The sequence below is a fragment of the Myripristis murdjan genome, chromosome 11, assembly GCF_902150065.1.
Source record: "Myripristis murdjan chromosome 11, fMyrMur1.1, whole genome shotgun sequence".
Lineage (NCBI taxonomy): Eukaryota > Metazoa > Chordata > Actinopteri > Holocentriformes > Holocentridae > Myripristis > Myripristis murdjan.
The window spans coordinates 29,425,164-29,441,570 of NC_043990.1; the positions used below are offsets into that span (position 1 = coordinate 29,425,164).

Genomic DNA, 16,407 nt, shown 5'->3' on the forward strand with positions numbered 1-16,407 from the left:
ATGTTTGGTGCTTACGTTGATATGCTTGTCCGCTACCAAAAAAAGACCATAAGTTGTTTGTCCAAGCAGCTTATTATGACCTATAGTTACTCTTTAAAGTTTCTCTTCAAAGTGATCTTGACCAGTTGACTAAATGTCAACAATGTGGTCTGTCAGGAGGTAAAGGGACGTACACTAGTATAAAAAGTGACCAAATCCACAATGGGAGGTTGTTGTTGTGGTGGATGGGTCACCCCTACACAAGACTTTCAACCCAGAGACCGCAGTATTACTGTCACCATGACGACAAAGGTCCTCTAGGCTTTACCTCAACCTTGCCCTGACCTTTACCCAGTATTCTTGAAGTCTAAAGTTAAACAAACTGTGACTGGTTTGACGCATGCACACCACAGCTTGTTGCATATCTCCTGCCACCAAAGGGGGGTTATATATCTAACCATAAAGTAATCATCAGCAACATTTTCATGAATAATGCTTGTTTTGCTATTCATAATAGTAATGGACACTTAACCAGGTGATGAAAGCTTCTACATTTGCTGTCCTAAACAATCAGTAGGCCTTATCACATTTGCATTCCTAAGCCCTGGGCAAACCTATGTCCTAGCCTCAATTCACATTTGCACTTTTTGACCCAGGCCTCACAGTTAACACTGGGTTAAGGATTGACACTTGAAAATCAAAGCCCAGGGTTAATGTCTTCAGAAATCTAGCAGTTTTGATTGGACAACAAACATTCTATTGCTTTTGTTCTAACCTCATTTCACACTGCAGATCTTAGAACTGACTTTCTGGGGACATCCCGTGCTCTGGAATGGTGTTCAGTAAGCCCTGGGCTAAAGATGGGGGTATCCCACATTCTAAGCTAATGTAAGTCTTAGCCCAGGGCTAAGTGTTCTGTGAAAAGGGCTGGTGTCTGGTAGCTATTTCCTGCTTCGTAATGTGTTTTATGTTTATGGTTCACTCCTGTTATACCACAACATGTTCCTGCTCCTTCATAAAACCCTGCATTTTTCACGCTTAGGCAACACAAAATGTGACACTGACATGCTTTGAATTCTAGTTTCTGATACTGACACTTGTAAAGTGATGTTAAACCTTCTTTGAGGGGATTAAGGCAGTTGTTTTGAAGAATGTTAGCGGGTCCACCTCAGTGACAAGAGGCTAACAGCATCCAACCAGTATCCAGCACTCAGTAATCAGAGGAAGATAGCACCACTACAGTCCTACAGAACAGCTAAGAGAAAAATGGTACAGCAGACAACACAAAAATTCACTGATTCATACTTGAAGACAAAAGAGATTTTTCCAGTATGAGGCTATGATTTGATTGTTAGGAGCACAGTTACATAGCCCTTGTTTGACTGTTTTGATTACTATATTTTAAGTGTGCCAGATGTATGGCGTTCAGTTTATCCATCACAAGGCCAAAATTCAAATTGAATAAGCCTAATAGTTGTTTCAGGGCCACATTTAGCTTTTCAGTATATTTACAATGGTAATTCCCATCAGTATCCATCTAGATATCATTTTCATCATGAAAGCGGTGCTAAGCTTGATTGTGTTTTTTTCTTAAAATGGTGGCGGTGTTGATTTGAGCCACTCTCCTCTAATAGTACAACTGTTGAACAATCAGTGGTTTTCATAGTCAAAGTCTTTTTTTTACAGTGTAACAATCAAAGGGTGAATAATTTGGTTTATAAATCATTTTTGTGAGATTTAGACTCTGTGTGTGTGTGCATGTGTGTGCATGTGTGTGTGTGTGTGTGTGTGTGTGTGTGTGTGTTGCATCTACTTTGTGGTTGCCTCTTGCAGGTGAAAATCATCATTCCGCAGTAAGGGAGCTCTGTCTTCTGTCCAGACAAATAGACAGAGAGCGCTCAGATGTTTCCCAATCACTTCTATCTTCATTCCCACACGGGGACAGAGAGTTGTGTACCGCTCAGATCAGACAATGTCAGACAGTAATCAAACACATGCATGGAGAGAAAACGTTGGGAACAAAGTCTGACCACAAATCCATTCTGAGATACGTCTGAGGGAACTGGAAAGCCACAAAGCAGCTGAAAGTCGAGGAGCAATTGAATCACCAGCTGCTGGTGTACGAGAGGCTGCGGCTCTCATGGCCAAAACGCCACTCTGAGAATTAGAATGCACACTCACACAGACGACCCAGGAACACTGAAAAAAAATCCTTGCTATCGGTTTAAAATGCATTAACAGAACACTTTCTGTCTTAAGGATGTGATTACAGAGAGATTACGCGGTCAAATATAGCCACAAAAAAGCACAATTTAGTTTTCTTGGATTTATTTGCTTCGGAAATCCAGTTTTGCAAATATAAAGCATATAAAACTTGAAAATGTTAAGAGGGAGCAAGATGCGACAATGAGGATAAACAGAGAGATGTTTACCAGTTACAGCATGTTATAATGGGAAACAGAGAGAAATTCCGGTTTAAGACGGTTACAGTCTCGGTATGCTCCTGATATGAATTATTGAAATCCACAGCATGTCTGTTTTTAGTTCATTGTGAACAAACCATGACGTTTTTGTTCTCATCACTCAGTTAAATACAGTAGAAACTGACTGAAGCAAATCCTCAACAGTGCAAAACCAAAGCCCTTTGATTAATGCAAAGCATCTCTGGAATGTTCGCAAGTTTGATGTCAGCCAACTGTTGGGATACGTTGCTCACAATGAGCCTCAAAAGTTTCTCACCAACAAGGTTCTCTCCTGTTTGTAATCAGCTGTCCTTAATCAGCATGAAGTAATCCGAAGCAGATTCCTGAGAAGCAAGTAGGAGGAGGAAGAGGAGGAGGGGGAGGAGGAGGAAGAGGAAGGTCATGAAAGGTCATAGGCGAGGATGCTCGGAGCTCTGGTCGCTGTCATGGCTGTCCTCCTCGTTTGCTGGTGAGCTGGCAGAGCGCTGCAGTCCCACCATGCCCGAGAACTCGGACGGCAGCAAAGTCCCCTTTTTCACGTTCACCAGTTCTTTCTCCCGCGCTGCAACCCCCTGCTGGCCGCCCTTCACTCGCTTCCACTTCATTCTCCTGTTCTGAAACCACACCTTCACCTGCAGGGAGACGCAAGGCAACTGTCATACATGATATTTTTTTTCCCACCTTCCACATTGCAACACACAACAACAACAACAACAAAAAAGTACACTATCAGTACACTATAAGCCTTTAATGTTAAAACAGAGAAATAAGCAGCAAAAAAATCTGTACTTTTTACTAGCCCACCCCTGGTCATTACTAATAGCAAATGTGCATCAAGCGATCCCTCATAACAGGAAGGTACACCACATAGCCAGTCGAAGGACAACTCAACGAGAATTACGCCTGACCAAGGCCGGCAACAGAGACTAAGTTAGAGTTCCATCATGTATAAATACACACCAAATCTACTGAGCCACCCTTCTAAATGCAGCTCTCGGAGTCTGCCAGAGTCCAGGCTGGAGTGGGACAGGCCAGGTAAGATGATGCCATTGTGCATGTGTCTGTCGGTGTCGTAGGTGTCGGAATTTGCTCACGTGAAGTCGTTCATCTCAGTGTGCCTGAGGGATGTGCAGAGACAACTCACTCCTTTACTGCTCAGATCAGCTGTGAGTGACACCTCGACACTTTACCAGAGGGGAAGGGGTGATTCCATAAGGCTGGATCAAGTCTGACAGTTCCTGAATCCCAGTACCGGGCATCTCATGGGTTCACACTAACTCTGAACCTCTTGTTCCCCAGGTTTAGGTTATTTTCTTCTGTTGTTCATATTTCTATTTTTTTCTCTATATTCCTTGTTTATAGTGTTTATATTGCTTTTTGCTATTTATTATCTGTTTATGCTGTTTATAATGTAAATTATGCTTCATATCTTGCTATCCACTTTGCTGCTGTAATGCTTGAAATTTCCCCACTGTGGGACTAATAAAGGAATATCTTATCTTATCTTATCTTATCTCTTATCTTAGATCATGACTTAGATCATGACCTTACAACCCTGTGCATTAATGACGCTGAACGACAAGGGTATCGCTATGGATCAAAAAAGAGAATTACTGGCCCATGTGAAGTGCAGTAAGGCCCTGCTGAACTGAACCCCTGGTTGGTTAAAGGGATAGTACACCCATTTTGCGAGATTTTCTGCTTTTCTGCGTAGAGCACATCAAAGTAGAATCATTTTCGACTTGGAGTGCACCAGGTGCTTCCTCAAAAAATGAAGTCATCCCAAGCAGATATATGCCTGTAGTGCAAAAGCAGCACACTTAAAGGGATAGTTCGCCCCTTTTTTATGAAATGATATAATCTGGCCTCTAGCTGTTGTGTAGGACAGTAGTGGCTCTATCTTCCTCTCAGTGTTACTGAGTGCTGGATACTGACTGGATGCTCCACATGCTAACTGTTAGCCTCCTAGCACTGAAGTGGATTTCCCCCCGGCTAACATTCTGAAAAATAGGATAAGACCAACGCTGTCCTACATAACAGCCAGGGGGGAATTAAAATAATATTACATATTTCACACTGACTATTAATTCTCCATAGTCATTCTTTGCCAAAATATAATTTTCACAATAATTACAGTTTATGAACTCAGTCCAAACTTTCCTAAAGGGGACAGGCTTTCTTACAGAGGAGGCGTTATGTGTGCTTGTAACCAAAGGCAATCACAAACTGTGCCTCTAAAACCACAGATCAAGTAATAACACAATATGTGAGGCAGAAATAATAGCCTCAGACTTCAGTCTACCCACCCAGGCATACAGAAGAAGCTTTGGTGGACATATTGGGCCATTTTTCTTAGCCCTTTGGGTGTGAGTATAATAGTGCGAGCCACTGATTAGATGGCTGGTGTGGTGTCGAGGTTAGTAAGCAAGCGGCTTATTTCCACATAGCCAGGTATGTGCTGATGCATGAGTCACAGCGGCCTGCTGGCCCGGCCTCCTGCCTCCTTTCCCTGACTCGACACTTTGTTTAGTATTTGCGTCTCCCATGGTGATGATTAAGCCACTGCCTAAAACGGGCCCATCCCATCTGGACCAATGAGCTCGCCCCACGGTCTCCCCCAAGTTTCCCCCTGTTCCCACACCACCGCTATCACCCGCCCCCCCAACAATCCCACTGCCTCTTCGACCCACCACCGCCTCCTCCTGCTGAACCATACACCCCCAGTCTGCACATACCCCTTTCAGCCCCACACATACCCATTAACACACACACACACACACACACATCTCCTGACCCCCTCCTGCCCATCTCAGGAGCGACTTGCTTTCTCACAGTGTCCTTATCCTGTGGATTTATTTTAAGTAGTGCTGAATGGTGGCCTGCCACTCAAACACTGGGAGTTTAGTTTACAGGGTAAACACTCGAACGTGTAGCTTATTTTCCCATAAATGGCTTAGTGTTAACCTACTTGTACAGGCCGTTGAATCCTGAGCAAATTCACTTGATTTCTTTCAAAGCCATGAGAAAAGGGCAATTATCAAATAAGCAAAAAGTTAACAGACTATTAGTAAAGAAATTAGTGAAAATAATGATAAGAAAATTGCCAGAAAATTAGCAAAGTAATACCTGACAATCACCAGAATATTAGCACAAAATATTACAAGAATTGCAGGACAATTTAAAGCTGCAACAGACTATAAATATATTCACCTATTTGATCAGACTAAATCACTACCAGTAAATACTGGCCACACCCAGTGAGTGGTGAACTGATATTCTGCAAAAGGCAAGATATTCATGTTTAAAAAATGAAAATGAAATCCCATCCTGTATTTAATAATTGAGACAAAATAGTTTACCGTATTTGCATGTGAGGTGGGGTGAGGCTACGGCGGCGTATTACGGGCCACTGTAGGGGGAAAAAATTACGGAGCCAGGAAAGGGGGGGAGTAATATTCCAAGAAAAAAAATCAGAATTTTCCAGATTAAAGTTGCAAATTTACAAGAAAAAAAAAGAATATTCTCTGAGATTACAAGGTCACAAATTTCTCTATAATAACTCTATATTTTTTCCCTTCAGTGGCTCTAATACACTGTCATAGCCCAGCAGATACAACACAACGGTGATTAAAACTATTTTATGCATTTAATGTTCTAAATACACTTTTCCATTTTGTTTGGAATAAACAGAAGAAGAACTGGAACGGACGTCACAGCAACATGTTTGATTGACAGGTGATGTCTGGAAAGCGCAGTGCAGAAACACCACAGCAACGAGTGCTTTGCACCAAGGACGGAGACATAAAAAAAACAAACAAGGATCTTGTGCATGGCCAATTGAAAGCTACTGTGTGGTAATAAATGGGATGTGTGACCATTCATTTGCAGTACCCATGCCCTTGAAGAGAGCCCAGTGCCATCATGGTTTGTAAAGCTGTACAGTAAACAGTGGGAGGCAGAAGTTGTAAAATAACGGTAAAGATGTCAGAGTGTGTAAGGATCCTGCATCCACGCCACACACACATATTTACTGGACTAGTACTGGGAAGGGGAAAGGCAGCCAATATGAGGGGGAGCGGTGAGGACCCGGCCTTGAGCAGGAAGGCCTAAATCCTGGGTGAGTTGGCCTGGCCATCACTTTAGCCAACAGATCTCCAAAAGCACTTGTGGGTGTGCTGAGTTTGTGAGGTTGTTCTTGGACAAAAGTGCAGCTCAAAATGGTTTGAGTCTCTTCAAACCCTATACAAAGACAAATACAGGGCAATTTAAAGCTGCAACAGGCTATAAAAATTCACCCATTTTTATCAGACTAAATCATGAGCAGGAAGTGGTGAACTGAAATTTAAAGCTGCACAAGGCAAGATATTTCTGTTTAAAAAAAAAAAAAAATGAAATCCCATCCCATGCGTACTAATTGAAACACCAGATTCACCCTATTTGTGGGGTGGGTGGGTGCAAAATTAACCCCTTGATGTGGTACGACTCTAAAGCCTGTTTTTAATGGTCGTGTTTGAGGCTTCATAACTCATGTTTTATATAACACAACCATGAACAATGCTTTAAATGAAAGAAGCGTATCATACCGTTATTTTACACACCACCACAGTAAGAGCACCAGCACCACAGCTAACAAAACATAATGATGTCTGTCCGTTTGCAACAAGAAAGAGTAAGCATTGGCCCAGTGCTTAGAAGTAGCTCTTTAACACAATCAAGGGTCCACATATTCAGTTTTAGTGCCACAATCTAAACTTGAACCAGAATTATGACGGACAGTGACGGACACGGAGCAGTCGACAAAAATCATGTTCCAGTGGCAACGCTGATTTATACTGTTTCACTCTTCCTTTTTATCATCATTTACATATTGCAAACACAGATTCTATCCAAATGTGCCATACTGTGCAGTCTGCTTATTGAAGACAGTAGATATAGAAAACAACTTTTTTTTTTTTTTTTTTTTAGTTTTTGTTATGTACATATTTTTGTTTGTTCCTAAAAGAGCAGAGGATTGTTAACAGTTTTTATGGCAAAAGCTAAAGGGGTTTGGAAGCTAAACGCTTTTATTCTTCTTTCAACAAAACTGACAAAATTGGACATTTACAGTTTTCTCACAGAAATTGAATCAGCTCAACTGGACTGAGTTAAATGTCTAGAAGACTTTTTCGCCCTTACCCAAGTGGCTTCATCAGTTCATGCTGTTCACTGGATTAGACTGGTTAGTCTGGTCTAGACTACCAGTCTAGACTAATGACTGGTCTAGATCATTTTCATGATATGCCTATGACCTGGATGAATGAGAATATACACAGACAACATTTATAGTTCATAGTTTTTTTAATGCCAACTTTGTATTTGGATTTATTTTATTTTATTTTATTTATTTATTTATTTATTTTTGAGAAACGTTTCAGAGGAGGGCCCTGACAAAAAAGGGCTGAGGACGTCTGAGTTTGCTGATGTCACCATACCGGGTTGCCTCTCGCTGCCATTTGGGGCCACCAACCAGCATATGTGCCTCATGCAGCTGTGTGTAAACATTTGGGCATGACTGTGTAATTGCAGAGATAATTACCATCATAACATGACACTGATTACAAGTCTGTCATGGTTGCTCTATAAACTGAACAACAATGCCCCACGTACATAACAAGAACTCAATAAGCTTGCACTACAAGCAACAATGACATGATGTTGACACAGTATTTATTCTTCTTCCCAGAAATACCTCAAAGCCATCATCTGAATTTTTTCAGGATGACAGTTCACACATGTGGTTCCAAACAGTTTGGGCTGTGAAAATGAGCAGCAGCAGGGTGTGCTGGTGTCCACATCGACAGCCCAGTGGAGTTCACACAAATGTTTCTTTGTGAGGATTAAGAAAAACATCTGGACTCTGACACATACCATCAGAAAGTCACTTCACAGACACCAACACCAGCGGTGCTGACATTTCAAAGAGTCTCGGTGGTTTGGAATCGATTAGCCTCAGAGCATTAGTATGACATGTCCAACCGTTTGCTAATGTCAAAACACTGAGGGGGTTTTTGATAGTGAAGCCCTGTACACTTTTTTAATAGGAGCCATATATTGACAACCATCATCCACAGTGATGCACTGAGCTGTAGGATTCCCTTAGTGAATGTGAATGTGAACAAGCACTCCAGTTATTACTGTATTAAACATGTGCATTGCTCCCTTTAGAGTTTTTATAAATACATCAAATGGACAAGGCAACCTGGAGTTTTTGCATGGCGACATATTACCTCTTAACAAGGTTCAAGGGGGTAGTTCACCCATTTCAAAAGATCTGATCTCATCTCATTTCACCTCCCCCCAAAGCTAAATATGTAGGACAGTAGTGGCTCTATTTTCCTCTCAGTGTTACTGAGTGCTGGATACTGGCTGGATGCTCCACATGCTAACTGTTAACATGTCAAATTTCTGCTCCAGATAGCTAACTCACTGTATTGTGAAAATGCGCCTTCATTATATAAGTCGAGAGACCTATCCATGCTGTTGCACTCCCTTGATCAGAGGTTGATCAAAGTCATAGACGCACTTTTAATTGATATTCCTGATAAATCTGATAGCTATTTAATAATGGTTCCCCTGTTTCTGTGATTCCCAATGATGACAGCCATTCAGCAGGTAACCCACCTGTCTCTCTGTAAGGTCGAGGTTGACAGCTATTTCATAGCGTCTCAGCCTCGTCAGATAGTTGTGGTGTGCAAACTCCGACTCCAGTTCCCGGATCTGCTCCTTGGTGAAGGCTGTGCGCTCCTTCCTGGGCTTGCTGTTCATGTCTGACTTATAGCTCCCGTCTTGGGACTCTGAAATGAAAAACAGAACATTTTCCAGCCACAGTTGAGTCTCTGAAAAAAAAAAAAAAAAAAAAAAAAAATGAAGGGGAAAAAAAGGGGGTTGAAAAAAATTGGGGTGTTTGATAAACTGCAGGGGCCCATCGGAAACAAAAATGGAATGAAAGCAAAACAATTAGGAGTGCCAATCAGCTTTTATGCGGGCGATAGCGGTGCTGCACACGGTGGTGTTGGACATGGCCAAGTGCAGCAAACCTGGACTACAGGCCTGACCAGAATACCTCTAGGTTTCTGTTTTTTTAGTTTCATACTGGAACAGCTTCATTCAATATATATTTTACAGTCACTGACAACTGAGATGGTTTAGTTCTACCGGTCAGATATTAGACTTGAGGTTTTGTATTGTTTAGAATTAGTGCTCTCATGGGGAAAATGTGTATGACCAAAGCTCAATTGTTCAAAACTATTTAAACTGTTTTTAAAGTTTATTTTATTTTCTCTAGAAGCTGATTTTTTTTTTTACTTCCTTCAATACAAACCAGACCTTTTCTGGTCGTCGCGGCTGAAGCCATCTGAGAGGAGAAATACATATAATTATGTGCATCATTAGACCATGTACAGCTTCTTTATCATGACCCAGGTTTTAACCAGAGTGAAATAGATTGTCTAGGAGAGGAATAGGAGTGCAGACCATGTGACAGTTTAAAGAAGCAATTTTTATCCCAACTTTTAAATTGCTTATTGAATACAGACACTGTTTTTTTTTTTTCCCTCAGGTTGCTCGTGCTTCAAGGGTGAAATCTAATTTTCCCTTTTTATTCTACTTTACAAGTGTACTTCAAGGTTTCTTTTATATTTATATATTTGTGGCCATTGCACATTTCGAAAATAACACTGAGAAAGCTTGAATAGTCATTTTTACAATGTTCTCCAGTCCACAGCACATAAATCCAGCTGACATTTCATTAGTTGTGTAAATGTGGACTGTGTTGACAAATCGCCGCGTGCCAGGAAAGAGACGCTGTGCCATAGCATGAGGCTACAGACGCTGTTTCATTAAGACACGAGCCAAATCCAGGTTTTATGTATCATATTGTCCTGTTGTCGAGATGTTTCCGATGATTATCAACCGCGGAATTTTGTTTTCATTCACTCTGCTGAACATATTTGCCTGCTTCAATCATCAAATGGTATAAGTCGGCCTGATTTTCACACTTCTAGATATTACTGAATGCTACGCTTGCCTCCCCTGTGCCCCAATGCTTTTATTAGGGCAAGAGATAAACAGTGAGGTCATTTCTCTCAGCTTCACCATTCACACAGTTACTGTTCTTTGGCTTTGCAAGGCTGAATATTTAACCAGCCAATGTATATTTCATCATCCCTAGATCCCTTTCTTTCGTACTGCACGTCCAGAGAAAATCTATAATAAAAACGTTGTGGCTTCTCTAAGTGCCAATGAAGTTAGAGATAGGAAATTGGATTTGGGTTAGGCCGTTGGCAGCTTTAGCGTATCCTTTCGAAGTGTTCAATCTGTCAGTCAAAGCTCTCGCTCTCTCTCTCTCTCTCCTGGCCGGGGCATCGGCTCAAAGGAATCGGAAAGTTCTCATCTTGGCACCCACGCTGAACTGGTTGCAAGTCTGCAGAGCTGAACGCTGCAGATATGGTGTTTGGTTTAAAGCCTTTTGGATACAGAGCGTAGCTTGCTCCATGCTTGACCTTTAGCTGTTTACGCGAAGAATCAGTTGGGTTTGCAGATATAGAGAGACCTTTTATTCTCGGGGAAACCAGCCTTGATTTGGGCACATTGCTCTTCATCATGCAGATTTCACCCTCTGCTATTTCACCAGTTCATCACCCCTTTACTATAGATCACTCTTTCGTTTCAGCTGCAGACTTTAAAGTAATAGGAAACTAAAATTTACGATATATATATAATTTTTCATTTGGACAATGCCGTCATCATAACTGGGTGCAGAAATGTCATGAAATATGAGAATCTGACATCCTTTGCATGAAGAGAGAGTTAGTTGATTGAGTTAGTTGATTTCTCCGGAGTCAAACATTCGGTTTTACAGGGAATCAAAAGTTACGGTCACTGTAAGAGTGAAAGGAGCCAATCAGAACACGACTACAGTTTTCACTCCTGCTGTCCTGTTTGATTGACTCGACTGCACCTGCTGTCCACTTACACTTATTGTGGGCGACCATGCTACATGTTAGCCTGTTAGCATGGCACTCAGACAGGAGTTTTCACAGCGGCTGATTTGACATGAAACAGCAGGTGAACCCAGGTGTTAGTGATGACATTACTAAAGGCTCTGTTCCATTTAGGTCTACTAGAGTCGTGAGTACGGCATGAGACACTTTTCACTTCAATTGTACAATTACAAACCTCTAAAATATATATAATTTATAATAATAAATAAGAAATGTTAAGAAACATTTTAGCTACAGAAACATTAGCTGGGAAAAAAATATGTTGCAGTGCTAATAAGAAACACAGCTCTTTCAGTCCCAGCAAGCAGAATATTCTCCCTTTGCTGCAGTGTCTGAACTCTGCCATGGCTTTCACAGGGCAACATGCACATTCACACTGTTGCCTGTAATATTTCTGTAATATTCTTAAGGAAACTCAACTGCATCTGGGGAAAAAGGATTGTGACTTTAGACTCATGTGGTTCTAAGCAGTTTGATCATTTGCACGTAAATTGTAAAGCATGTAAATTGTGACAATGCATTTTTTTAAGAAGGCCGATAAATTGTAAATAACAAATAAATTATTATTTTTACATTAATAATACTCATTCGTATTATTAATGCCACCGTATCTCCCTGCAGTATATCCTCTGCCTGTGCAGCTCACCACCTCACACTGTAACATGGAATGTGGCTCAGGAGGAGCAGCTGATGCTTCGCTTATTATCCTACAACAGGTTGTCAACCTGCTCCATCTATTACCTTCATTCTCCTCAGCTCTCTGGGAAAAATCTGTATTTGCAAAATTTTAAATAGCCTTCTTTATGACTTGGAAAATTAACTGGGTTTAAGTCTGGGAACTTGATCAAGTCATGTAATTTAGGAGACAGATTTGTTAAGTTGCTTTGATGCCAAAGAAATGCAGATTCACCCGTGTGATGAACCGTCCTGTTGTTTCACCACAGTGTGCCGTCACTCACTCTATCTGGGTTTAGCTAGGTTAGCAGCGCCTTTCTGGGTGCATTGTGCTCATTATGGTACCACACCACCACAGTGGGCTGTGCTGGTATTGCAGTCAAACTAGATTATTCCTGTAAGCATAAAAAGAATGTATTCACGCTGGGGCACGAAAGATGAGAAAGGCATCTGCCTCAGAATTTTGTATGGAAGAAAAACTCTCCATATATCCCCAAAATTTGTCAAGAGGAGGTCATGTCTTATTAAGGGGAGCTGAGCTCCCTCTGCCCCCCTGTCATCTGCACCGTGCTTTGCTGGCCAGTTGGCCCAGAAAATATTGTTACCCCACAAGAGGAGCTGAAACCCACTCAGCCCTGCTGGAACTGTAGCCAGTGCATTCCGTGAAACTCCACATTGCAACAGTTAGTGACTTTTACAAACTCTCAAATCTTGGTGGATAATGAAGATAGAGCTCAATAATACTGTCTGATTAAGAAAATCTCTGGGTTTCCCATCACTTTAATAACATGAAACACTATATTGTGGATGGTCAGCTCAAGTTTATGGTATCTAAATCAACAATTAACAATCAATTAACAAATGACTCAAATTAGTCATTGGTCATAAGTCATTGACCTTTGACTCTAAGAGTATAGGAAACCGCATTATGCCTGTCCACATCCACAGCACTGCTGTTCGGTTTTGACCAGTCACTGCAGAATCATATGACCTCTATGAACGGACAAACAACTCCCCTGTCACACACTGCAATCTCTGAAAAAACTGCAGTGGAACTATGCCTCTACATTTAACTCCACAGAACTCAACTTATTTCCATTGAGTTCAACTGATGTATTTCAATTGATTGTGTGCTGCCATGTGCTGTTATTATTGTTAACTGAAATGAAAAGGCTGAATCAATTCAATGGTCTTTTCTAAGGCTCCTGTAGGCTGTGAATGCCTTCAGGGAAAATGTGCCTATAACTTTAACCTCAGGAGATTTATCAGCTTAACATTGATTTGGTGTTATAGATAATTCCAGAGCTGAATCAATACCCTGATTGTCATGATGTTCCTTTCCAAGAGAAATATGCATCATATTGACTCAGTTTGAATGGAAAAGTAAAGAGCTGAAAATGAATTTCCTGATAAGAGATCAATTTAAATTTGAAAAAAAAAAAATTTAAGTAAAAAAATTAAAAGATTTTTAAATACAAAGAAATTGTCAAACGACAAAAAGTAGTCAATCTTGTAGCCAACCTTAGCCTTGCATTAGCGTCATTTTTTAATTGAATTATTATTTTATTGAATTGAAATAAAAAGGAACATATTCAAATTACCTGAAAGATATGAATAACATTCCAGAAAGATTCAACAATTTCTGCCTGTCCAGGAAACAATTACTTTTTCCACTTTTTCAATGAAATGTGTTCTTTTACAGGATCATTTTTCAACTGCAGTTTATAGGAGATAAACAAGAAAACAAAACCGGTTCAGTCTGCTTTGTCCCTCTTTTAAACGATTGTGATAGTTTAAAAAATAAATATCAGAAATGACTTGGATGAATATGGCATGATTTTGGCTTGTTTTGTTTGCAGCTGCTGTCAGAGGCAGTAATGTGGTGCTGTAAAAGTCCACTGAGGGTGGAGACGCTCTGCAACTAAACAGCAAAAAAAAAAAAAAAAAAAAATGAAAATAATAACTCTAAGCATTTAAAACAAAATGGTGTTGAATTCTCCCTATGTTTCCCTGGACAATTTAATTATCACAGAATTATCACAGAATGCAGTTGAAATTTCTGCCCCCTTAAAGTGGACCCTATGGAAAGAAGAGTAGCTGTACAAAGAAGGTTTTTTTTTCTTTGCTTTTTTTTAACCAAGGAACAAAACCACTGGTGTTAAACCTTCAAATCAAAGTTGATGGATTCTCTCCATTGTTTAGATTATATTTATTTAGGGTTGACTTGGAGTCATTTGTCCTCTTATAGAGATGTGATTCTTAAACGGCAACTCAGAGGTTTCAGATGAACTCTAATAGGTAGACTAGATTAGAAAACACAAGAGTCGTGGTGATTTTTTGTGTTGGTTTGTTTTAGTTTTTGAAATGATCACTGGCGTGTCGGAGTGCCGTGGACGTCCTCGTCTTACCTGAGCTGTCACTCTTGCCCTTACTGTTCCTTCTGTCTGGGTCATCTGGGGAGAGCGTCTGTCGGCCGTACTCCCCAGACACACATGACGCGCCAGCTGGGTCACCGCTGCCCAGACTGGGGTTGGCGGCACACAGGTTCGGCCCACCCCCTGAGCACAGTTCCGGGGCCTCCGCAGGCGGCAGGCAAAGGCTGTGCCGCGTGTTGGGCGAGGGCATCTGCGGGGGGACGGGCCAGCATGGTGGGTGCTGCGTATGGACGGGGTGCTGCTGGGATGGTTGGGGCAGGTGTCCTCGGTGGGTCGGACCACTGAACACCCCCCCTTCCTCGCCGGGGTAGGAGCTAGGGAGGTCCGGGTAGGAGACGTGGTCGCTTCGGCCATGCAGGGCCAGCGGCGACTGGGTGAAGGCAGGATGCAGGCCCTGCGCCGGGGCATGAGGGCTGCGGAGACAACCAAACAGAGAGTGATCCATCGTGTGGGGTGCCAAACAACACCCCCCTTACCCGTCCTGGGACCCCTCCCCCCCACCTCCGTCTGCTGAATTCAACCAAAACTCTCCAAATAAGTTGAGAGAAGAGTGAGTGAAGAGAAGGAAAGGAGGATGTTCCTTCAGCTCGCCCCTGCAGCCCCTCTCAGTTCAGGCCTCCAGACCCCCCTTAATTCCCAGAGAAAGCGGCTGAAGGAAGGCCGAGATGGCGGCGTTGAAAGGAAGGGCCTCTGGTAATCCCGAGCATGCAGACGGTTGCCAGGCGGATGGTGAGTAAACAGTGAGAGGCTGAGGAGGATCTCGGATGACAGCGGAGGCAGCCAGGACCAGTGTGGAAGGAGAAGGAGCTTCCAGGGAAGTTGTGCCTGAGAAGAAGGGAGGGAGGGAGGTAGGGAGGGAGGAGGCAGAGGGGGGATGTTATATATAGGGCGTAACCTGAGAGGTAGGCTGGGTCACTGGCTTGCTGCTACTGACCACATGTATGCAGTCATCCTCCAAAATGCAACGCACAATAAATCTGAACCATTCCTATAGCCTTGCCTCAGAAAAAGTGGGCAATTTATTTTGGACCTGAGCAATTTGACCCTCGCTGGAACTTTTCTACCAACTGTGTCAGCTTTTAAATGTGGAGCCTGACGCTCTGACTAACTGTGTATCCACGCTCTGTCTATACTGTTTATGGTTAATTAACAGCATGATATGATGCACCTCAAATGGTTGCATGTGCTGAAATGGCAAAGGTGCAATGTTAGCAAATAGCCTACTGGGGTTTGACTGATATGGGCTTTTGTAGATCAACACCAGCACCACGAGCCAATATTTTGTGCTGGCATTCAAAATTCATAAAAAAAAAAAATTCCTTTTCCACCCTAAAAATTCCCATGAATTTACTGTTGTGTTAAAGTCTCTAAATGTTAGACCTGCACATGATGCTAAACCTCTCATGTGAGTGGCAGGATAAAAATAACATTTATGCACTTGACTTGTATGGAATCTGATCTAAATGTCTCATTTGAATCAATTAAGGAGTACGACTTCATATAGACGGTGTCATATTGATCAATTCTATAACTGCGCAACATTTCATACGTTGGTAGCACTGACTGGACCAGATATTATTTTGTCGAAAAGCCAGTGCTGGCCCGTAATCGAACACGTTTGGAAACTCAAAGGTAACCCAGTGCCATCTGTACAAATTTCGCACATTTATGTTGTTTTTTTTTCTCTCTCTCTCCTCTACACAATTTTCAGCACAAACTCAAATACTCCTTTGTCTTCAAAAATTAAAAGTCCTAGCGTTCAAACTGATTATGAGAGTTATGACAATTTCAACAAGTAAATCGGGTCATTTGAGC

The 16,407-nt window shown here is 41.8% G+C and overlaps 1 protein-coding gene across 1 annotated transcript; it reads right to left on the reverse strand.

The window, feature by feature from the left end:
- Positions 1 to 2,833: 2,833 nt before the first annotated feature.
- On the reverse strand, positions 2,834 to 15,081 carry meox2b (mesenchyme homeobox 2b). The gene is made up of 3 exons (XM_030064113.1): positions 14,566 to 15,081; positions 9,102 to 9,274; positions 2,834 to 3,073 (listed from the first exon to the last, which is right to left on the reverse strand). The coding sequence occupies exons 1-3, from the start codon at positions 15,035 to 15,037 to the stop codon at positions 2,852 to 2,854; spliced, it is 867 nt and encodes a 288-aa protein (XP_029919973.1). The 5' UTR covers positions 15,038 to 15,081; the 3' UTR covers positions 2,834 to 2,851.
- Between the last annotated feature and the right edge of the window lie 1,326 nt (positions 15,082 to 16,407).